This window comes from Asterias amurensis, chromosome 1 (genome assembly GCF_032118995.1).
Source record: "Asterias amurensis chromosome 1, ASM3211899v1".
Classification (NCBI taxonomy): domain Eukaryota; kingdom Metazoa; phylum Echinodermata; class Asteroidea; order Forcipulatida; family Asteriidae; genus Asterias; species Asterias amurensis.
Genome location: NC_092648.1, coordinates 29,257,160 through 29,282,612, shown reverse-complemented (window position 1 = coordinate 29,282,612; position 25,453 = coordinate 29,257,160). Strand labels below are relative to the sequence as shown.

At 38.1% G+C, this 25,453-nt stretch overlaps 1 protein-coding gene across 3 annotated transcripts in view; it reads left to right on the top strand.

Moving 5' to 3' along the window:
* Positions 1 to 25,453, top strand: part of LOC139936050 (B-cell lymphoma/leukemia 11A-like) — an 86,365-nt gene that overhangs the window by 47,307 nt on the left and 13,605 nt on the right. For all 3 annotated transcript variants that reach the window (XM_071930779.1, XM_071930773.1, XM_071930763.1), the window contains one exon: positions 11,717 to 12,118. In XM_071930779.1, coding sequence (XP_071786880.1) covers positions 11,717 to 12,118 — 402 coding nt within the window. The remainder of the gene's footprint in view (positions 1 to 11,716; positions 12,119 to 25,453) is intronic.

The following is a 25,453-nucleotide window of genomic DNA, read 5'->3' as shown; positions in this document are numbered from 1 at the left end:
ATGTGTTGTCGTGCATAATTTAAAATTGTCCTCCACTGCTCCCTCGGTACGGAATGCTTGTATAATTGGCTCCCTTGACCGCAGGTGGATCAAATTTGAAAAATTTCCGTTATAGGCTCGGAGTTGATCTGATAAGGGGAGTGGATGAGTCGGACAAAATCTGCTCCAAAAGCAAAGAGGGCGAGTAGTTTATCGATATAATCACTGGGGGTACCCACAAGGCCAGTAAGCTCACGACTGGATAATCTGGCAGGCTTGTGTTTTTTTACACTCAAATATCATATTTTTAAAACAAGTTATGTTCAAATATTCACTTTGATTTTCAATTCTGTTTTCAAAGAACAAAATAGTGATTTTAAAAATGTTTCTGTTCCAGTGAATACTTTGAGATACAAGCCCTATGGCCTTGTTTGTGGTTTGTCCCCCAAAAAATTTAATCCTCATCAAAGATGGGTTTGTTGCAGAATTAATAAGTGTTTTATTGTATTTTATTTATACTTTCTTTGCAGTTAAATTTAAAACAAGTGCAAGAACACCATGAAAAGGGTTATAGTTCTGAATTCAAATTGTTCATTTGTAGAAGACCAATGATGTTGTTGGTCGAAATTTCAGAGAAACAAAATCTATTCTTTGACTAAAGTGTGATAAGAGTTGGTTTTAAAAGAGGCACAATGGACACATCATCAGCACGCCTCCTCATTCCTGAGAAAGGTTACTGAAATGGTAACCTTGCCATTTAGTAAGGGACACCAAGGCAAAGGTCAGGGGTTATAGAGGTCAAGCTTACATCGGCTCTGTGTCACTCCAGACCATGCTAGGGGTCCTCTAGCCCAGGTTAGACCCCTCAGTGGCACTGAAGTCCTTCCACGGCTGGGGGTCACCCAAAGCTGCAAGTAAAGTGGTTCAGAGAGTGCATGTAAAACTTGTTAAAGTAGCGCTCTCCCTCCGTCTCCCCCAATGCCTGCTAGATTTCTCAGTGGGCTTTGTCGTCTTTTTTCCCTCTTGATTCTTACTGCAGAAACATCAACATTTGTATACGCCTTTTAAAGTTCTACACAGTTTCTCCCTCCCCCAACCACCCTTTATTGTTCTCTTTGTATAACCATGCCAATATTTGTGTAGCCCTCCTTCGCTTTGTAACAAACACCTGTACTTATGGTTACTCCCAGAGGGTGACGCAGCAGAGCTAGTTCTTTTGGTGTTGTCGCCCTTTAAGGAACTTCTGAGTATTCTGAAAGTACATGCGCCTTTCCGATCCTTAAGACTCTATACCCAGATGTGGATGAAGATACGAGTCTCAGTAAGAATGTGATGCAACATTCAGAGACAGTTGTGGAAAACAACCTTAGTTTGTTAATCAGTTTTGGCAAGCAGTAATCATATTGAGACTGAATGGTATCATTTATGTTGACATGTTCACGTGTTTAGGTACTCATTTTTATTTTTATTTTAAAGTCAACATCATTAGTTGCAAGGGCATATCCAGAAAGTTATTTACTGGAGGGTGGGGAGGAAAAAGATTTTTAAATAAATCAATCAATGTTGAAATATTTTGAAGATTATCAAAAATTATAATTTTATTATCATTGTATTGTTTTTCTTTTTAAGTTGTCATTTTTCAATTGATTAGTGAATCTTAATTTGATTTGAAAATAAAAGATAAAATGTGAAGACATTTGGATTGTATAGCCCACCCTAATGTACAAGGTTTGCGTTTGGCTGGAGTAGATGTTATACAAGAGTTTTAAAAACCTTGGCTTTTAAAACTCTGAGACTGTTTTTTTCCCCATACATTGATTGATTCTCTTCAGAACAACTTATTTTTCCTGATGCCTTGTCTTGATACCCTCGGAAACAGACACATGCTTTATAACAAAAACCTTTATAGTCATTACCTTACCCCTTGCAACGTGTGAGAAGAGTGCTTTAGTGTTCATTCTCATTCCACACTCCCTTACTTTGTCCAAAAAGTACTAAATATAGCACTTACAAAAATTAAATGGGAATTAAAAAATAATAAAAAACACATATGGATTTATAGCAGGTACAAACTTTGTAACATGTTTATTTGCTGTTTTGGGATAATACAAAAAAACCTGTCAATCTGATACGCACATCTGAATTTGAATATTCGTATAAAATTAACCATAATGAAGGGTGAGATTTGTTAAAACCTTGTTTTAATATAACTTTTTAGACTAATAAGTTTTGTAGTTTGTAACTCTCGTCAAATTTTATAAATAAAGGAAAGATATCTCATTGCATTCTTTAGAATAGAAAATCTCTCCACAGATTTTTTGTTTAAAATATAGGACTTTGAGTCATTTTTCTTGTGTTAGTCTTCAATCCAATTACATTCAAGTTGTCTGTAAATTTGACAACATGAATCTTATTTTCTTTAGCTTCCTTAAGTTCAGGAGCAGCGCTTAATCTATGTTTCCGCTTTTCAATCTTTGTCGCCTGGGGACTTTCACGTCACTACAATGTACATGTTACTGGCAAAATTTCCTGCTGATTTCCGTGGAAAATCTTGTATGTACTCTCGGTGGCCGTGATACAGACATGAACTGCTGCTGTCAAGGCTAGATTTCATGTGTCTTTATGCGACGTTTCCGCCCACTCACAGTGACCTGATTCATGTTACCTGGCTTGAGGTTGGTTCATCATGGCGCCGGCCATAGCCATGGCCCATGGCCCAAGAAGCGTTCACACGGATGATTGTAACCTGTGAACCCATCTACACATACATTATCAGATATGCATAGGGGAATGACGTGGCTCATGTCTCGAAAAAGGTTGACGACTATTTTAACCCAGTGGGATAGAATCATCAGAAAATGTTTCACCACAAAAACTATTTTGACCCAGTGTGGTAGAATAGTCACAAATATTTCAACACAAAACTTGTCCGAGTGTGTGTCAAGCTCTACCAAACAATGCATGTTGCGTACCAGTTTTTAATGAAACAGTGTCTATAGATTAGGAATTTCTGTATGAAGGAATTAGTCGTGATTAAATTAGACATCACATTGGACTGCGGAGAGTTAAACTAATTAAAGTAAAAAGTGCATGTTGCCTGTGAAGGTTCCTGATTCGTCGGTGTTCTTCTTTGCTTTTTGGTATCCATTTTTATCCAATTACTATAATTGCCTGAGTATTTTTGTTTTTGTGAATCATGGATTGAGAGTGATTCCAAGAAGACATTGAATTGGATTTAGATCATAAACATTGACGAATGTTGTCCAAATGAATCCACGAAATGGCCCCAAAGCAGACCAGTGGATTCATGACATTCCAACCTAAATACTTTGTAAATTTGTGAAGTTTGTGTTATCAGACGACTCGATAAAACAGAAATTGGCCCCAAAGCAGACTAGTGGATTCATGACATTCCAACCTAAATACTTTTTCAATTTGTGAAGTTTGTGTTATATCAGACAACTCTATAAAAAAAAAAGTTCTGTGGTGTTATTGTAGCCAACATTAACATTATCCACTCTGTATGAAGCAGCACATGCTGTGCACAGACCCTAGCCTTTGAACTCATGTTGCATGCATATCCGGCCATCCATAATGATGTGGGTATGCGCATGGCTGATGTCCTATTTTGATCTGCCCACAAGTCCCCCCCCCCCCCCCCCCCCCATGATGGTCGGCTCTTTCGTCTCTTTTCCCTGCACTCTTTCCCTTTCATTCTGGAAATGAGATTGATCATAGTACGATGTCTCACTGCCCAAGGCACATTAATGCTTCAGCTTGACCTGCTTTGGTGACCACATCCCTGTTAAGTCATCGCTGCGTTTTTCACCCTTCAACTCATGTTTTCTAGAGCGGATGTATGAATCTAACACCCCCCCCCCCCCCCCAAGAAAAAATTAGCATGGGGGCGTGACGCATCTTCCTTCCATGCTCGGATAATTAAGGCTCAGCAAGACAGAAATGCCAACTGTGGTGATAAAAAAAGGTGTCTATAATTGAATTCCATTTGTGACAAAAACTGGCTGTTTTAAAACTGGCATGATTCCACAGAAGTGTAAACCCTGTTCAATCAATTCAAACTCACATTTCTTTCCATCTTTCACGAAAATAGTACAAAGCCATAACAACAATTTGTAAAGAAGTAACCAATAAACAAAGCTCTGTTCTAATTTATGTTTTTAACCAAGTACAAGTTTGCCTTTTTGTTCATTTTTATTTTATTTTGTTTATTTTGTTGATGTAAAATGTTCAAGGTAGCAGCGGATTTCCTGCAAAAACATTTTTTGGTCTAGGTAGCTCTGTATGAACCAAATTTGTTTTGTTTTCTGTTGTGTTTTTAAAACCAAAAGCATGTGTTGACCTCGTTTGGTAAAACATTCAATCCTTAAAGGCAGTGGACACTATTGGTAATTACTCAAAATAGTTATTGGCAAAACCTTCCTTGGTGACTAGTAATGGGGAGAGGTTGATGGTATAAAACATTTTGAGAAACGGCTCCCTCTGAAGTGCCATAGTTTTTGAGAAAGAAGTAATTTTCCACGAGTTTGATTTCGAGACCTCAGATTTAGAACTTGAGGTCTCGAAATCAACCATCTGAAAGCACACAACTTTGTGTGACAAGGGTTACTTTTCTTTCAGTATTATCTCGCAACTTTGATGACCGATTGAGCTCAAATTTTCACAGGTTTGTTATTTTATGCATATGTTGAGATACACCAACAACTGTAAAGGCTAGTCTTTGATAATTACAAATAGTGTCCACTGCCTTTAATTATATCATGCAAATTATTGATTGTTATGTTCCAAATCCTGGTTGATATCATGACATATGAGTTAACAGGTGTTGACGATGTGGTCAAGACAATGGAAATGTGTTTTAAATACCTCAGAGGGGGGTCCTCTCTGCATGTGTATAAATTCATAAGAATAAACAAATTTGAAAAGAAATTAATATCTGTAAATGGTGAGGTGATGTTATAAAATATCCATGTAGGGATGTTATTACATTATACTGGGTTGTCCTCAAAATAAATTCAAAACTAGGGACATTCTTGTTTATGTTTTGCCAAAGCACGCTGAATTGAAACAAGCTCTTCAGAAAGTTTTCTACTTGGAAATTATCTTGGTTTTAAAAGGTCTACTGTGCAATTTATAACTCATTGTTTTGTGGTGATTCTTTAAAAAAAAAAAAGGTGGTTGTTTTCGCACAATCGTAAAAATTGTGCATAGCGGTGCGCATTTTTTGCATATGCTAGTTTGTGCATAGGTAAAACCCTGCATTTTTTTTTCATAAAGTGGTCAATCCTAATTCTTGGTCATGACCAGTAAGCCAAATCCAGGGCTTTTAATAAAATTCAAACCATATTTTTCATGAAGTTGATTGTAATGCCAACAGACTTTGCAAGTCTCATGGGAACTCCAACTGTGGTGTGCACATTTGTTTCTTTATCATAGCATGTTAGGGGAAACCCAAGGTTAAAGGGACATGTTGTCTTGGATCAGGCGAGTTGGTCTATGAAAAGCGTTTGAAAACCGTTTGTTATAAACCAAATATGGCTGGAAAGATCTTTTACAAGTAGAATATAATTATTTTGATCCTAGTTTCAGATCTTGTGGTCACTGTTGACTCTTTCTCCCACTGCACTATCTGGACCCAATATCTAGGTTCTGCTTACAGTAAGCAAAAAATTTGTAGCACTTGCAGAAGCAGGGAATTCCGCACGCACTTTAAGAATATTTCACGGGTTAGCAGGGAATTTTTGCATGTGCACGTGCGTAGTTTATGTGTTTTTTTTAGGCATTCTTCGTTTACAAAGGTAGCATAGACATTCGGTGTTTGCACAGTAAGCAGAGAAATTTTGCCCTGATCTGTGTCACCATGGAGATTGAAAACTTCGGACAACCCTCTTCCATACTTAATTAATAAAAGATGCCTTCTTCTCTAAAACTGTTAAAGCCCACCTGTATGGTTTTGAAGAGACAACATGGTATTAATAACTCAAGCAGTCTGAACCTCAAGATAGGAACCCTTAACAGTAACATAATGTACCTGCTGGTAGTGTCTGATTAATGTATCGACCAGAAATGTATAGTGTTGCTACAATGTTGGTTGCCTCCCCCTACCGCTCCCCCCCCCTCCGTAAATCAATGTGATACGTTGCATTCACCTTCACAATTGTGCTGTTCTTATTTGCATAATTACCAACTCTTTCATGGTTACTGACCATCTGAAACAAGACAGAGCTTCGTGCAGACTGCTGAGTTTTAAAAATGCAAATTCAGGATAAACAAATGTTTTAGAACCCAAGAGAATACTGAATGTTATCGCGGAAAACATCATAACTCCTCAAGGTCAGATCCTCTAGATGAATAATTAAAGATACACTCTTAAATTGATCATCGCAGCAAACATTCTGAAGCTGTTTTATTTAAATAATACTAAATCTAAGCCTGAAAAAAAGGGACAGTAAGAGAAGATTTATCTCTTCCGATCCTCGTCTGTTTTATTTGGTGATGCTCAGCAGGATTGAAAGTCAGGAGGACTGAAACTCAACATTTCTTTTATTGACCCCTTGCACGCGCGTCACAGGCAGCGACTGATGCCACGCTCACCATGTTGGTGGGCAGTTAGGTTTACGTGTATTAACGCCGCGTCACCTAAAATGCACACTTCACTGCATAACGCACGGCATAGAGTTATATATGAAAACGCACAGCGAAATTGCCCACCAGTATGGCGCATTCAAGATTTTTCTGATGATGACGTCAGGTGAAATGGGTCAATAGACAAAGATGTTGAATTGAAAGGAAAAAACATGACCACTTGACTTGTCCTGTTTTGTGTTTACTGGCCCAACACTGAAATCAGTGGCCTCGGGCCGGTGGTCCAGTGTATTCCAGCCCTGTCATTTTAGAGTTAAAACAAATAAAATTGGAGACCCTGTTCATCACGAAATGTGTTGAAAGAAAAATGGACTGTGTAATATACCCAGCATGTAACAACATTGAGGTAATGAATTCAGTAGCCAGACAGTTAACATGTTGGGAAATGCATAGGTCTACATTTTAAAGGCACTGGACACTATTGGTAATTACTCAAAATAATTGTGAGCATAAAAGCTTACTTGGTCTGAGCGATGGGGAGCTGTTGATAGTATAAACGGCTCCCTCTGAAGTAACATAGTTTTTGGGAAAGAGGTAATTTCTCACTCAAATATTGAAATACTGACTTCAGGCCTGAAGACTTTTATTATAACATCTGAAAGGACACAAAGTTGGGCAACAAATGTGTTTTTTCTTTCATTATTCTCTTGCAACTGGGATGACCAATTGAGTCAAAATTTTCACAGATTTGTTATTTTTTGCGTTGGGATACACCAAGTGAGAAAACTGGTCTTTGACAATTAGGAAAGGCTTTTTGTGCCTTTAAGGCCTACATAATGTGAGAATCCCTAGAAGCATAGGCGACTCGTCCAGCTCATATTTTATAATTGAATTCCCAGTAATTCTTTGTGCCTGCTCGGGACAGTTTGGTCCCTTAGTTTCAGATAATTTAATATTAAGATGTCGTGAAAGGTAAACCTAAAAAATAAAGGGGATGATGTAAAAAAAAAAATCCATACAGTCCAAAGTGCACTTTATTAGTAAAATGTTTTCCAATGTGCATAATGCATGACATTGTTCTAGACTTGGTATGTTCTTGAGTCAGGAATTGTCAAATCTCAATCTTGACAGAAGTGATGTAACCAATATTTTCGTTTGGGGTGAGGGGAGGGGGGAGGCAAGCGGAGGAAAGACAGATATATGTTTTTTGGTGGGGCTATTTAACACAGGATCATTCATTTCAGACAAGAGGGGCAAGGACTGGAGGGGGTGGGGCTCCAAGCCCCCTCCCCCCCCCACCTTGGGTTGTGACACTGATAATAGCAGTGGAGGTTTTGAGAAATAGTTCCTCCCTGAAGATTTTCCCATTAAAAAGATATTAAGAAATCTTATGAACACCAGTTTCCTGTTGGTTTTCCATTTTCATTTTGTTTTAATTATTTTGTATTATTATTATTATTTTTTTTTGGTAACCAAAATAATATATTTTGAGAACTTACTACGCGCCGGTATCTGTCAAGTTTTGATGCTCATGGTGCGCTTGCTTAAGATATTGGACCATTGTTCATACAGCCCTTAAAGTGACAAGCTGTCCCAGAAACAAACATAATTCGCAATAAAGACTCTTTCGCTTGATCCATTTAGACTAAGGCTGTTGTTATTAAATACAATGCATCATTTTAGACCATCACATTTCATCCATAGTCTTTCAAGCATGAAGGGATTCTGAAAATGTTGTGCTCGTTTTGAACTTGTTAAATTTTTTAAATTACAAATTGAAATGCATTCAGGCTCTGTTAAATTGGTGCAATCAAGTATATGATGTGCCAATGGTGGAAAACAGTATTTGATAAGAAGTTAAAACGTCATCATCACTCGACATGTAAAATCACTCAACTGAGTATTTGAAATCAGCGGCAGTATACAGGTTTTTAATACAGACTAAAATGGCTCTCAGCAACGCCAGTAACGATGACCTACTTGGATGCATTGTCAGAGTATTTTTCTATGAGCAATCTGCGAAGGCGTTGTGCGATGACGATGGCAGTAGCGCGGGCTCTCCTAGCTCACAGCCACAGACTGCACATTATCTGGGGCTACATTGCTTTCGCTTGGCCTACTTCAGCCTGGTCTGCAGGTATGTAAATAACACCAGATGGACTTGCCCTGTCCCCCATCACATGTCTGGCACTCAATTATTGCACAGAGGAGAGACCCATGGTTTAATAAGGCTAGTTGGGTCGCTCCCTTTATTCATGCTTCGTTGGACATGTGTGTGTGTCTGCCCCCTGCGCTACCGAGTGCAGCCGCCAACGCAAACCCCTGCAACTAACAACCCCCCCCCCTGCAACCAAACCTCCCCCCACATCTACTGCACTGACCATTAAAGATGTGGTATTGATTTTTTGAGTGACTGAGGATCGCCCTGCCTAGATATTACCAAAGAAGAGGATCTGGTCATGGGTAGGATCATGTGGTGAGATCTGACGATTTTGCCAGGCATCGGATATATAGCAATTACATTGGGAGGACATGTTGTGCACTAATTAAAGGAGTGTATCGTATTGTTTGGCATTTGGGAATTAAAGACGTTATTGTGTGCTGTTGTTCGCCTGTGTTAAACATTATTGGATGACTTGGCTAGAGATATTAATTGCTCTTCTTTTCTCCAATTAAACAAATATTTAAATCTTCTAAGCAATACTACAAAGTGTTGTTTTAAACCATTTTTGATTACACAAATTATTATTACACAATATTATTACACAAAATCTGTACAAACTTATGACCTAAACAAACATTTCTTGTTACATAAAACAATTAAAAATCATCACTTAAATATTTTTGTCTGGTAGCCTATGATATAATTTATCTTAAATTATATTGCCAACATATTTTCTGCCTTCCGGAAAAAAGGACACAAATGTTCAACTGCCGTTTCTGATTTGTTTATCGCTTTTATATTTTATTAAGGATAAAAAGAGTAAAAGGTACCGTTAATAAAATGATGGAAATGAAATTTTGAATAAAAGTGTCAAGTTATTTGTGATATTTATATTTTTCACTAAACATTGGCAGGTTAAACATTGTTTACCAATATGTTTGAAATATCTGTCAGTGTATGTCAAGATAATCGCTTCCTTAAAAAGAACCTGGATTGGGTCTACATATCACTCCTAGTAGTGGAGTCAGGCACATATAATTAGTTGTTAAATGCTTTTTCAAATGCTGAAAACACTTGACAATATTTCTATAAAAGAAACATACTTTGCTACTAAATGGAAATGCAAGTGGGGCTAATTAAAATCATGTTCTCTTGATGCTGTTATATGCACATGCTAGACTGTTTGTTTAAAAAGCGATATTATGTTTGCATAACATGGCAATGGCATATAACCTCCTTAATTTGCAACCCAACATTGTACCCTACCCATTCCCTTTAAACTAGACTAGTTTGCAATGTTGGTCAAGGGCACGAGTCAGCCTAGGTATTCCACAAATGTCTGAATGAAACTCTCTGCTCATTTTCTGCACAGACAGCACTGAGCAGTTGCTGTTGCTAGGTAGTCAGTAGAGCTGTAGTCAGAGAGAGGTAGTCAGCAGTAACTATTCCTGTCAGTGTCAGACAATGACTAGGATCTAGCCCATGGCCCAGAGGCTTGGTTATGATAATCTCCACTCCCCTGCAGTTCCCAGGGACCCCAAGCTGTGTGTTGGTCCAGCCAGCTACACGACCTCTAGTTGAGGACAAGGTCCTCTGTCCATTGACACAGCTACCCTTGTTGTTTGCAATAATGTCAACAAGGTTATATAATCATGGTCAGGGTAATTACCACTGTTAGGTAATGTCCAGCCAGCTCAATAAAGGATCATTTCAAGGACTTCAGTCCACACAGGGGAGTTTGACCTCAGCTCAGGACAATACAGCCTTTCCTTTATACCTTGACATTGTCTGGGTTAGTGGTATGTGATTAATAGCCAGCCTATTATACAAGGTTGTATGGTGTTTACAGGCTGGAGACCACTCTAGAAGCCTGAGCTCAGTGCTGGGTACTTTGGAGTGAATTGTAAAGAGTGCTGATATTTATCATGGTCAGGGTCAGTGGACATGGTACAGTAATCGTATTGTGGCTCACTGCTTTGGGTTAATGGCAGGGATCATAGATTGGATAAGGTTGGCAGGACTGTAAAGAAATCTAAAAGACAGCTTACAATAAAAGTAGTTTGTAGGCAGAATTGTGAAGAAAAATATAAAAGTTACATATGAAAAGTTCACCCTCATATCCGGGTGTATTGTGAAAACAGCAGAAAACATCACAGTTTGTTCACAAAACTTTCAAGTTCATCCACATTTTGTGAGGTGCCTACGTGCATTGTGAGGTACCTGTGCACCTCTGGTCAAGAGCACCAATCCTCAGAACTTTGATAAACGATTCATACATGATTCATTTTTCACTGACTCAAATGTTTTTTGGGGTGGTGACAAATTATCCAAATCATCATTACTATCAACAGCTGCAGTGCTTCTCACAGCTTTTGTTCTTGTCCTTAAGTGTGGAAATTTCACCATGTCCCAGTGTTTTGGTTAAAAATTGTAAACCATGCAGCTAACTGAGTCTCCTAGGGTGTGTAGGACATCCTGGGCCAGATATCATGGTATGGTTAACCACAGAACTCTGCCCTTTTGGGGGTTCCTGAAAGTGTTTAAGTCTTCGAGCCATAAGAGTAAAATTCTGCGGTTCGCAGTGCAATGACATTGGGATCAGGGTTGTACATGATGAGGTTTTTCTGTGCAGTACTTATTGGAGTACTACCAGAAGTACCATTTGATTCCGATTCTCCCTCTTTCTATCTCTCTGACTTACAGCTAGCAGAGAATGAATGTCTAGCCAGAATTAACATGAAATTGCTAAACTTAATCAAATTAGTAATGAATAGACTATGTTCTTTTACTTATAATCAAGAACAATGATCTGGTGTGTTACAGTCCGGTTTAGTGTGTTGTGATTCATACGTAGGAACTGACTATTGAAGGTTATGCGAACGTTATCAGTCTTTCACCTGATCTGGAGGTTTATATTTGTCTTCTTATCATTCTAACCTGACACAATCTCACGATCTTCTTTTCAAACAGATGAAGACGAGGCTCATGGAATCCTGGAAGGGGATGAGGCGCCACCCCATGACCTCATCAAATGTGGCGAGTGCAACAAGGACTTTGCCCTGGCCGATATAGTCAAGTTTATTGAACACAAACGAAAATGCTACCCACGAAACGATCACATACAACAGTCGCCACCTTCGGAAGAGGGGGAAAATGGGGAAGATGCAACCCTGGGCAAGACGGACACAGACGAGGCAAGAGAAAGCACAGAGACTGCGGAGGAAGACAAGGAAGAGGTCACTATCATGGATGTGGTAGTGAGGTCGGAAAAACCAAAGATAATCACACCTATTAAGAGGATATCATCAACGTCATCAATGCAGAGGGATCTAATCTCACCTAGAGTCAAGCAAACACAAACACAAACTTCAGGTTGGTATTTACTCCAACAGGTCTTACTTAAATAGGTGCTCCAAGGTTAAGTTAAGTTGTTTGATCCACTCATTTTCCAATAGAAAGAGTCGCCATGTAAATAGGGAACGTCTCTAACCTCACGTTAAAATGGTGTAAAATTCCAATATGTGTTAGATACCCTTCAAGTGCAAATTTTGTCAAAATGCTAAATTGTTCGATGACATACATTTCAAGTAATGTGGTGTTTGTACACTTTTGTACAGAGAATTTTCAGTTCATTTCAGAATTCTGATGCTTGGTCTAATTAATCAAATGGCATTGAGTGGTTAAGCTAATGAGATACAGAATTTCCTCATCGGAATGTACAGACCAAATTGTTTTTCCTGCCTGATGCCATGTTTCAAAATTTTGGCTGAAAGAGTATCACATAAAATGACATTTTACACCTTTTTAACGGGACTTGCAACCCTTTTTTCCCCCTTTTCATGAGGACTCTATCTATTGGAGGTTCAGTGCATCACAAAACTTCATTTGACACAACCTTGTCTGCTTTGAAAAATTCTTGCCTCCTTTGGACAAAAGGGCAGGGACAACTATTTTGGGAGTCGAACGCTGCGAAGCATTCAATATTTATCCATATTGGACTCCTATGGTGGCCGAGTGGTTTAAGAGCCCACGACTCGGGTTCAGATGTTTCTTATAAGCAGAGTGTGGGTTAGAGTCCTGGTCTTGACACTCTCGGCAAGTTCATAAACATGTTGGTGTGTAAGTTTGCAGGGAGTTGTTTTCTTATGAATGCTGTTGATCTGACTTTCCTTCATACATCTTGCTTCTTGAAAGCCTAAGTCATCTTTATCTGTCTTGCTTCTCTTTTTTAAACAGAGTGCAAACTCATTGCCATTAAGCCATTTTTAGATATGGCGAATACATGCAGCAATAAGACACTATTAGGTATGGGTAAATCTGTATTCATAAATACCTAAGACAGTTTATCCATTCTGATTGGTCGAGAGAGCATCACGTGGAGGTGTTTAAACATGAGCATGACACTGAGCTTACACCTGTGCTTATAAGACAGTTTCTTCATTCCTATTGGTCGAGAGCAACGGCTGGAACAGTTGTGCAACATCACGCAATACGTGCGACGCGCACACCAATCTCCTTATAAGGAGTTGTTTACCAGAGGGCCTTACCATTTCATAGCTGGAGGGGTGTTGTGTTGAAAGAAATCATTGAACAATTATAATTTTTGCATTTTTTTTACTTTTTGACCAAAAAGTGTTGATGTTTTTTGACCGAAAAGGTATTTATGAATGGGAATCAAAGTGTGTTGAATCGGTTTTAAACTATTGGTTTAAACCGGTCGAGGCCTGGTTCTTGATAATTTACCTCGACTTCGTCTCGGTAAAATTATCAAGAACCAGGTACCTCGACTTCGTCTCGGTAAAATTATCAAGAACCAGGCCTCGGCGGGTTTAAACCACTAGTTTAAAACCTCTTCACCACACATTGATTCCCTTATGTATACATCCAAACCAAACAGTGAAATGCAATGGTGTCCCTCATACCTCAAAACGTCTGATGACTCCACCTTCAATACTCAGATTTTTTATTCTTGCTTTATGCTTGTCCAGTCGGCCCTGGCAAGTTGTCAAGCTTGTGGCTTGACTTGTGAAACTTGCGGGTTTGCCATGATTCATTTAAAGCACTTGATGGTTAATGTTTCATGAAACAAGACACTTCATGTTGGGACACAAAACCCTGAAGGAGTGACCAAGCACTGATTTATTGGCACATTTTCATGACATTAACCATCATTCTGCTATGCAATGCATTACATTTGGGTTTTTTGGTTTTTTTTTTTTTCCTTTTTTGGAGGTGGGGGGGGGGTGTTTTGTTTCTGTTGAGGTAAGGGTTTCCAACAAGTGGCATCAGATTGGAACTAAGAGTGAAACCTTTTTGTAGATCAGCCCTGGAATTGCATTGAGGCCACACGGGACAAGGCCTCTGTGGCACTGGTCTTGGCCTTAATACCCCTTCAAAAGGTTCCCATAGAATTTAAGGTTTGTACTTCCAGCCCGCGATTTCACAAAACTCTTCCTAACGTTAGACTAATCTTAGGAATTAGGACGAGTTCCATCCCTGCACTGTAGCATGCATACCTTAAGATTAATCTTAAGTTAGGACAAGTTATACTCGTCCTAACTCTAGATAAGACGAGTCCTAAATCTTTGTGAAATCGACCCCTGGCCTTACAAATTCTCAAAGCTATTTAAGGCTGCTGTGTTTAAACCCCTTTTTACAACATCACCAAATTGTTTCCTTCAAACTGAAAGACTAATATATTTTAACCTTATCTTGAGCATAAATATGCACCAGTGATTATTGGAGAGAAAACACAGTCAATGAAACTGTTGAAAATTAACCAGAATAGTGGGTTGTCTTCCCTGTGGTCTTTATAGGAGACGTGGGTGCCAGAGCTGGCAACTCTCCCTGTATCTGCAGAAAGTTCCCTGACAATAAACCAATCTTTCTGATGAAAACATTTGACAATTTCATGGATCAGGGAAACTTGTTCCCATTATGTTGAAGGTTATTCTAAACACCTCATTGATTGCTGTACAAAATCTTCCTGATTGCAAGATGCAAATGTTGGCAAGATGCAAATGTTGGCAGCTCTGGGATGAACGGATCAATGAATTCACATCCGACCATATTTTGTCATATTTGTTTTGGGGAGGGGGGTGGGGGACGGTTGAGGGAACAAAGTACCAATCTTGGGCTCACGCTTGTCATTTTCTTGTTGAGACCCTGTTGGTGTTTGTATCAGTTTGCTCTTTAAGACTATGTTGGAATACAATGCATCATAAAATACTGTGCCATTCTGCTGATTCCCGCTTATTACACGACTGTTTACAACAACAGAAATATTGTTTATCTTGTTGTCTTGCCGGTATCAAATACACACACCTGGGTCTATTTGATTGCATAGCTATTTTTTTTACATCAAAGTCAATTTTTACCGAGGACCGTAGGTGTTTTTCCATGTGCGCCTACCCTTTAAAAGTCTCTAGAATTGTCACAAAGGTTCACTGTTTGCAAGAGACACTTGTGTACTTCATTTAAATTATGCAAGCGTCGCTACTTTTCATCTCTTCTAACCCCTGTGTCTGAAGCAGCAGAATTATTTCCACGAATAGACACATGAGTTCATGACGGAGCAATGGCACAGTAGTAGTACATGAAACCACATTGCAATGTTGTCTGTGGACAATGATGCGTGAAATGTATCGATTCACTACCTTGTCCATTCTGTCTGGCTCCCAGATGAGGGTCTTAGTTGCCATGGTGATAGTAACAACCTAGATCCCCACTCAAGTGCAATTACGCAAGGGTTGCCATAGCATTTTAAGTCGTTTTTGGTCGTCTACTTTTTTAAGCAGATTTCATGTGAATTTTGAGTCGGTGCTTTATCTTCTTTGCCACAGACTAAAAGAAAATTTAGGATTTAAAAGTCAAGATTCGAAAGAAAAGTATTAAACTCTTTGATTTGACAATCAAATCTTATCAGAAATTACATGAACACGTATCTGCCATCACAGATTACCAAAAAGAAAAGGTTTTGATTTTTTCAATTTTCTGAAGCGTAAATTAACAAAAACACTTCTGACGTTTATTCAGGTATTTTGTACACATTTGCACCAGGCACGCCACAAGCAATCAAATTGGCTATCAGCCTTTTGTGAGGTGTAAAACATCAAAGTATTTCAGATGGAAACCTTTAGAATCGGTACTTATTGTGAGCTTTATAATGAGTGAGCTTTCACAGTGAAACTGATAAGTTTAAAAAAATACATTGTAGCATTAGTTTTTGTTTTTTTTCTTTCTAATCATCAACCTTTACGCTGACCTTTAAAAACAATTCACAGTCCATCTTGGCTGATCAGAGACTGATTGATAAACTTGTCTTGTGTTCATCTACTTAATAAAAATACAGAATGAAACTACATACAGTAATAAAAAAAAATACTTTTTTTTACACCAAAACATGGCAAAGATGTTAAAGTTTACTAGAGCAATTGGGTGTCAATGTGTTAAAAATGCAAAAATAAAGATTAGTTGCTGCTATTACATGGTTTTCATATTAAACTAACACACATGATGGTGAATCCCATGAATATGAATTTTTACCATTATTTTTCGAAACCCTTTTTGCTAATCACGCCCAAAATGTGTGCTACCATTACATAGGTTTAACGATAACATGCACATCAGTTAGGCAAAATCTTCATTGTTTAATAGTAACCGGAAACGGAGGACAAGTCTCTGTTCATATGTTCAATTTATTTTACCTTTGAATACATATTTCATGGATACATTCAAAGTTGGATTTTTTTTACAACTTCTAAAATTCACAAGCACTCAAGCAATGAGCATACTGAAAGTGAAGTTCTAATACCTATACATACAAGTAGGCAACATTATAGCAATGCTCTGTAAGCATAGACAGCAAAACACAAGAACACATAGTGCTGAAATGCTTATACTTGTATACCATCGATCAAGAGGTGATCAGAAAATGTTTGCTTGCAATAACCACCCAATAAATCATACATGTAGCGAGATTGAAAAACATCTTTCAAACATAAAAATGACAATCTATCACCCGTCGAGCGAGCGGCATGGCTTATACTTGTTGTGTAGAAGTTGTACCAGCTAAACCATTTACATATGACCCAAAGATATTATACACAGTCTATGACCTATGACGACATATAGCTAGCCAGCGAGCAAACCATATGCGTTCGCCCTCTATGTCAAAGGTCAAATCATCCAGACAGATCATGAACTTGGGGTCAACCATCCCTAACATTCAGTGTTGTAGTTCAGATGCTAGCCATTTTGCAGCGCTAAGCTTTTTACCTGTGGGGGATCAAATAGGACCGTTGTGAACATATTTTCAACACGATTCGTCAGAGCAGACATGGTTTTATTCAGCGATGGGGTGAAACGGTGCAGCCCAGTACACATCATTGCCTAAATTATAAGTTTCAAAATATGTAATAAGAACATTTGGATTTGGCTGTGTATGATTTTTATATCCATGTACGTGTGTATACATTTTTTATACAGTATTTTCATATTTTCTATCTAAGACTATGTTCCAAAACATCAAGACAGTTGAAGTAAAGTTGGATAGTCTGTTTGAGCTTGTACATGTTTCAGCCCTAAAATTTGAAGCCATTTCAGTTCTTCCATAATAAATTTTGATCCCATATCAAACGTGCAGTTTCACACAATAAAATTCTCACTGAACTCTTAAAAATTTCCCTGAAGTTCAAAGGTAAAGGGATTGTTAAGAATAGAAAACATCATTGTTATGTTTTAGTCAGGAAGCTTACTGATTATGAGAACTGCTATAACTATTGTTTCTGTATTATATCACTCTCTGAATTTCATATTCGAGAAAACTGTATCCTAAATCCTGAAGAAAAATGCAACAGCTGATTTCGGTTGTTACGACCAAATTTAAGGCAAATGTGTTTACATGCTGAAATTGCGCGTGTTTTTTTTCTCTATTTACACAATAGACTTAGCCAAAATTTTCACGGGTTTGTTAAATCAAATATGAATGATCACATCAAACATGAACACTGTCTGTGACTATTTTCTCAGCTCTAACAACTCTGTATAGTACAATTAAATTGAACCTCAAGAAATAGGCCTATACAAGGACAGAACATTATGCCCATCTTCATATGGCAAGGTTGGCTTGTGCGTAAAGCCCTCGCCTCTCACCAAGGTGACTCCGGTTCGATTCCCGGTCGGGCCATATATGAGTTGAGTTGTGCGTTGGTTCTCTGCTGTGCCACGAGGGTTTTCAAGACTATCCGTTTTTCACTTTCGATCTTGGCTGTGCTCCGTGGTCATAATGGGTTGATGTGGCTGGCAGCTGAATGCGCCCTTGCATGCCTGCTTCTCGAACACGTTGTAGCCGCGTCCTTCGCAATTCAGTTCTAGCTGCGAGTAAGGACGATTAGCCCCCCAAATTATTATTATTATTATTATTATTATTGTATATGGCAACTTATTTTACAGATTGTTTAATCGAGTTCCTGTTTAATCAAAAGTTTATTCTTTACTGCCATTTAGTTTTCCTGATGAAAAATTTAAAGTCACCTGGAAGTGGTATTTTGTCAAAATAAAGCTTTTGTCACTAAAATATGTGTTTTGATGAGTGGAATATGAATAAACAATTAACTAAGGTTTACAAAAATTAGATTCCATGTTATTTACAAATTTGAAAAAAAGCCCAACCCGAGAGGGTGCTGTTCGTGACGTCAATCGAGGCGCGATGAATCGCATGCAGTGCCAACACAGCATAGTGACGCTTGGCGCAAGCTAAAAACATGCCCTCAAAGTTGAAACAATACCTGATTTTTTTCACATTAGGCAAATGCTCCTTTTTTTAGGTTCGTTACGTCTTTCAGGTACCTTCTTCGACTTCCCCACTAGCTGGAAAAATTATTGGGATGGCGTCATGTTTTAGAAAAGAACTTTTCTCTTCATGTCAAAATGTGTAGTGTATTCCGGATTCTCGAAGCATGACGGCTCGAAGTGTTTGCTGCACAGCGCTGGAAAAGAAGTTGGACCGGACAACTTGGCAAACTGACACCATCTTTAGTTGTTTTGCTGCATCCAGCAGCAATACACCTGGTCGACATTGCCGGAAAAATGCAAGAAAAAAACTTTTTCAAAACGTACAAACACACGACTAGGACTTGAATGTCTTCCTGGATTGACGTCACAAAAGGGGTAGGCGGAGTCACCCCCACACAACTTTATTTAATTTTTTACACATATAAATCGTCAAAAACAATTACTCAAAAAATTATTTTATTGTTCAGGAACATATACTCTAATGTTTGAAGGGAAACAAAATCTATTTCCAGGTGCCTTTAAGCTTGGGGGAAATAACTATGTCATCATTTTTGTTATAATGAGAATCAATTACCCCTGAAAAATGTAACCCCTAAAAAAAACCCTCCAGGGCTGAGTACTTCTGTGCCCTAAGGCTGTGTCACACAAGGCAATTTACTGGCAACCCGTTACAGGCAATCCCCCTTAAGAAACGTATTTTATATGATTTGAGGCATTGCATGGTGAGGTATCGGTATATATTTGGTTAGCAGTAACACCATGTGTGTATCAACTTGCCAGGTAGAGTTTGTTCTTTAGAGAACTGTCTTGCCTACAACCGAGGAGTTGATTTATCAGGTTTTCGGGAGACTTGAGTTCGGTAAAAGAACTGTCCTGCTTTTTAACTTCTATCTGGGCGGATTCTGGAAGGTATAGAAAATTGGCTGGGACTACTACTTTGAGATCAATTCAAGAACTGACTCCGGGGTAGTGCAGTTTATATGATCCTATAAGCTATAGAAGTAGTCCCAGCTAATTCTCTTTACCGTCCACTCTGGTAGTAGTTAAAAAGCAGGACAGTTTTTTTTCAGAACTGAGAAGTCTCCCGAACAATCCGATAAATCTACTCAACGATAGTAGAATACAGAAAGACAGTTCTCTAAGAACAAACTGTACCTGGCAAGTTAGGATACACACATGGTGTTACTGCAAACCAAATATACATTAACTACTACTTTAGCTCATAGGATCATTATTGACTGCACTACCACGGAGTGAGTTCTTAAAATTTCTCTCAAAGTTTCTATTAGCTTGCTCTAGTCATTGCCAGGAGACCGAAGAGATATTTTTCTTGGGGATAGTGAGCTACTGATATCTCTAGTGCTACTGGAGTATCGCTTGTGCATGCTGTCTGGTTGCCTCCAAGTTGCCTGTAAAAATTGCACTGTGTGACATATATCCTTTACACTGCCCTTTTTCTGTTGTTGTTTTTTTCTTAGAGGGGAAAAGGGCGTTCGGGACTAAACTTGTGATGTACTTTTACAGTTCAGGACAGCCATTCAAAGTCAGCCAAGTGTGGATGAAACCAGTAGACTGGCACGATATTGTCATATAGATATTATTGGCTAGCCTGTAAACACCAGACAGTGATGAATGGTCACTAAGTAGATCAATGGTTGCTTGGTTTGTTATGAACAAACGTTGTTTATAGAGTTGTCCCCTCACAAAGTTTCTACCTAGAGAAAAGCTGGACCAGTGCTAGGGGTTAAAAAAGAGTACATCAAAATACTATAGCCAACCATGGCTGCACGCATCATTGATCGCAGAGCCACTGAAATGTATAAAACATCCTCAATTGAAAAACCTAATTCAATTCATCTCATCATTCATTTCCATGCTGCATCGTATTATTTCAAGGCTCTCTCTGATGTGATGACCTTTGCAGGTTGTTTAAGATTCATCTCTGTCCTTCGGAGGATTAAGTGCAAATTATGACCGATTATTATTTCTCTGACAAATCCACAGGTTTCAGCTCATGAGAGCTGTAATGTTTGAATTGGTCAATCACAGGCTAGGATTGCACACCCACTTGTATCTAATTATCCACTCTGAACAATGAACGTGAGCTTAACAATCAAAGGGCGCCTGTCAAAATGGTAATTGCAAAAAGTAGTAGCCACCTTGTCGCATGATTGACCATAGAGTACTGTACCCTAACCTTGGGGGTCATTCGGTTGGAGAGACGGCCCGAGTGGCCTTGTGGTTAGACTGTGTCTGAATGTCAAGGACTTTTTTCCCTGTAACTCAATCTTTTAAATCAGTCACCACACCCTGCCTTCCAGTTATTGTTACGCTGGGCCTTATTCAGGTTTGGTTATAAACAAACAAAGTAGTAAGTTTTAAAAGACTTTTGGAAAGTTATTAATTTCTAATACATTTCTATGTATCAGATTGGCTCAGTGGTTTCTTAATAATGGAAGCAGTGGTTTCTTTCTTGGCCTTTTCAATTTTAAGGACCCGGGTTCCAATCCCGTCGTGTGGGTTTTCCCTCTATTGTATTCTCCTCCCACTAATTGTCAGCTTCTGACTGGCATCGCCAAAAAAAAGAAGAAGATATATTTACAAAATAGGGAGACCGCCAACATATGGCGTTGGCACGTTAAACCGGAGCTTGTTGGTACAAATTTTGCACTAGTAATTTTTATTTTATTTTTTTCCAAACCCAAATTAAATAAATAAGTACAGGTAGATGAATTCATAAGGGAAATAGATAAAATAAATAAATAAGAAGTTTAACTAGTAAAATTAAATTCAGCCAGCATTGGTATAGGAGTTGAAGGCCTGTAAAAGACGATATGTTGCCTGGCATATGTGACTCACTTTTCTATTTTGGTTTTAATCGCATTTTTTCTGGTCTTTATGTGATAATAAATAATTAAAACACTTATCAAGGTTTAGGAGAATAGCTATCAAAATGTTGGCCTGGATGCGAGGTACAGATGGTCACTTTATATTCATATCTATGGTTGAATTTATGTGCGAATGTGACATGTTGTTTTATTCTGATGCAACGATCACATCAACCGTTGACAAAAACAAAACAAAGTTTTGGGGTGAACAAAGAAAAATAGAAAAGTACAAGATAAATGAGGGGAGTTGTCCAAATCAGTGACATCTTTTGACTAGTGACTTGAGATGAAGCATAAATGTGAAGAAACAAATTTTGGGTCCATGGCCTTTTATTATGTTCAACATTTTTCATTTTTGTTTGGGAATGTTTGGCGTAGATAAAAGGAGACAGAAGGAGTCATTTCAACTATTGCCTCAGAATATGTACGACAGAGTGAGAAAGTATTCTCTTTTCTTTTTCCAGATCCTCTTTTTTCGTTGTTCACACCAAAATGAAATGAAAATTTACCCTTTATAGGCTCATCCCTTGTAGCTTATTGCTTGGAAATTATAAAAGATCATGTAGTCTCTAAACAAACGAGTAAACAAATATATAAATAAACAAATCATGATGAGAGGAGATTTGTGAACTTGACGAAAGTTAGTATTTGTACAAGTGCCTCTAGCTACAAAAGAAAATGTAAACTTATTCGGACTTAGCCTAACCAAATTGTGATTAACATCATTTTGAACGCAAGAAAATATATTTCAGTGGCATTTTGAAATTTCAGTTGAGATAAGATGAGAGTGTTCTTGACCATGTGTTAAAAGTAAAGCTGTGCAGTTCACGGCAAGCCCAGCGGAGGACTTTCTAGCCGTACGCTTGTTCCCTTTAGAGTGGAGGGCTTTCTAGCCTCGCTCTTGTTCACCTTAGCCTAGGGTATGTTCCAAGCCAAGAGGGGACCCATTCCCTCTGTGATGGTACCCCTCTGCAGTGGCCCAGGACGCCCTGAGTCCTTCGTGATAGAGTACTCCTGGTGTTGAGTGTCGTAGCGTTGCTGCACTCTTCTTGGGCACCATGCGGACATCAACACTTCGTTTGTATTATTTTTGACGAGGAAAAAGCTCTACGGAGTCAGTGGACAAGTTTGTAAATCAGTGGAGAAAAAGGCTAATAGTGATGCACTTTATGTCGCCCTGTTTAGCCTTTTAGAAAGGCTCTGTTTGGGTCGAAACGTAAGGCCATTAGCTATTTTTTTGCTGTTAAGTAATAGAGATGTAAAACAAAACTAAACACACTCTCTCAACGCAGCACACACACAAAAATCATAAATTAAAACATCTACTGCGTTTTTGCAAATTAGTGAGTAGTGAGTAAAACACACAAATTTACCTCTTGAAATACACCCAGCAGAACATACAAGCAAAGTTGTGGACTGACAAATTTGGACTGTCATAAAGTTACACAAAAACCAAACATTATTAACAACGATAATAATAATAGTAATCATACACATTTTTTATATAGCGTTTCACACTCGAAAAATTCGCTTAGCAAGAAAAATTAGTACAAAGTAAAAAGTTGAAGCATAAATACAAAAAGCAGTAGATTTTTTTTGTTACTAAATGGGTTTTCACCAGGGATTTGAACTGATTTTCAGTCTTGGCAGTTGTTATGTGGTTTGGCAGAGAGTTCCAAAGTACAGGTTATATGAGTTAGAGTAATGAATGACCTCATGTTTAAAGACATTGGACACTTTGGGTAATTGTCTAAGACCAGTCTTTCACTTGGTGTATATCTCAACATATGCATAAAATAACAAACCTGTGAAAATTTGAGCTCAATTGGTTGTTGAAGTTGTGAGATAATAATGAAAGAAAAAACACCCTTGTCACACGAAGTTGTGTGCTTTCAGATGCTTGATTTCGAGACCTTAAAATCTAAATCTGAGGTCTCGAAATCAAAGTCGTGGAAATTTACTTCTTTCTCAAAAACTACGTCACTTCAGAGGGTGCCGCTGTTTACAATGTTTTATACCATCAACCTCTTCCCATTACTCGCTACCAAGTAAGTTTTTTGCTAACAATTATTTTGAATAATTACCAATAGTGTCCACTGCCTTTAAGTAAATCATTTGTTCTTTTTCAACATCTTTCAAACCATATTCATTCTAAAACAACACTTTTTATAGCCCAAGCGCTGCCAATGCAAAGGCAACATGCCCCTTTAAAAAATATAAGAATGTTTCCTTGGTTTGCAGTGCCATTCTGACATACTTGTAGAAGAAACAATGACAACATATAGATATTCCCAACAGCTTTGCACAAAGATAAAGCACAAGCTTGAACAATCAGTTATTGAACAGGAAAAAAACAGTGTCTAAATTATATCCTGATGCTCATACTCAGACTTACATTTGAGTTTCTCTCTGTCGCGAAATAATATTTATGAAATTCATTTATGAAATTGGGAATAAAAGTTGAAATAAACTTATTAATAGTTTTGTAAAATTTACACCTAAAATTAAGCAATGTATTTTGAAAATTGTATGACTGAGAAACCTTTAAGTATTGGAAAGTCTAAAATAAGCCCTCGCTCGAAGGCAATAAGCCTTGAATTCCCCAAACCTCAAAATACCTCTGAGAGTGGCTGGAACGACTGACATTTATTTGATGGGTCCAGTTTAAGAAAGTTGTTCGTTCGTAGAGATATAGCTTGTAAGTACACTCCCACTGAGGCTGCATTCGCACATACCCGTGAAATAATAACAATAATAACCTTACTTATATAGCGCTTTTTACAAAAGCGATACAAAGCGCTTACAAAATACATAATTGAACATGCGTGTTGTTTTTAATGGTCTTTGTGGCATGGGATTTCTTGCGCCTATCCTTGTTGAAACTGTACTTTATCTGTACAGTTTTGAGGTCATTTATTTAGCTTGAATCCATGAGCCTACATTTTTACACTTATCAATGTTTAATGTTTTAATGTGTAGAGAGCAGAAGACCACCCTTACCCCCCCCCCCCCTCACCCTGAAAAAAGTGACAATTAAAGATCGTTTGCAATGAAACTGTCAGGGGGAGGAAGAAAATGAAGTTCATACTCAAAATTTGGGTTAGCAAAAAAAAAAAAAAAAGTCTTCTTCAAATGGAAATTTCATGCGAGAAGAGTATAAAGCTGGTTAAAGGCAGTGGACACTATTGGTAATTACTCAAAATAATTATTATCATAAAACCTTACTTGGTAATGAGTAATGAGTAACATTGTGAGAAACGGCTCCCTCTGAAGTGACGTAGTTTTCGGGAAAGAAGTAACTTGCCACGAATTTGATTTCGAGACCTCAGATTTAGAACTTGAGGTTTTGAAATCAAGCATCTGAAAGCACACAACTTTATGTGACAAGGGTGTTTTCTTCTTTCATAGTTATCTCTCAACTCTGACGACCAATCAAGCTCAAACTTTCAGAGCTTTGTTATTTTATGCATATGTTGAGATACACCAAGCGGGAAGACTGGTCTTTGACTGTTACTTATAGTGTCCAGTGTCTTTAAACTTCTGTTATAACTTTTTGTATGTGCCTCGGAAATATACAGCAATTATAGGAGAGATTAATGATGACTATATAGTGCTGCCCTAATACTGCCCTTCACATTTGTGGACCACAATTTGATTTGTATATTTAACCAAAGCCTGGCTTAAAGGCACTGGACGCTATTGGTAATTACTCAAAAGAACTGTTTGCATAAAGACCGACTTGGTAGCGGCCAATGGAGCTGTTGATAGTCAACAAATTATGAGAAATGGCTCCCTCTGAAGTAACATAGTTCTTGGGAAAGAGGTAATTTCTCACTCAAGTATTTAAAGCACACAAACTTGTGCGAATGGGTGGTTTTTTTTTTCGTTATTCTCTTGCTACTTTGATGACCAATTAAGTCCAAATTTTCACATTTTATGCATAGTGTGGGGATACACCAAGTGAAAATATTGGTCTTTGACAATTACCAAGGTGTCCAGTGCCTTTAAGGATATTGTTGTTGAT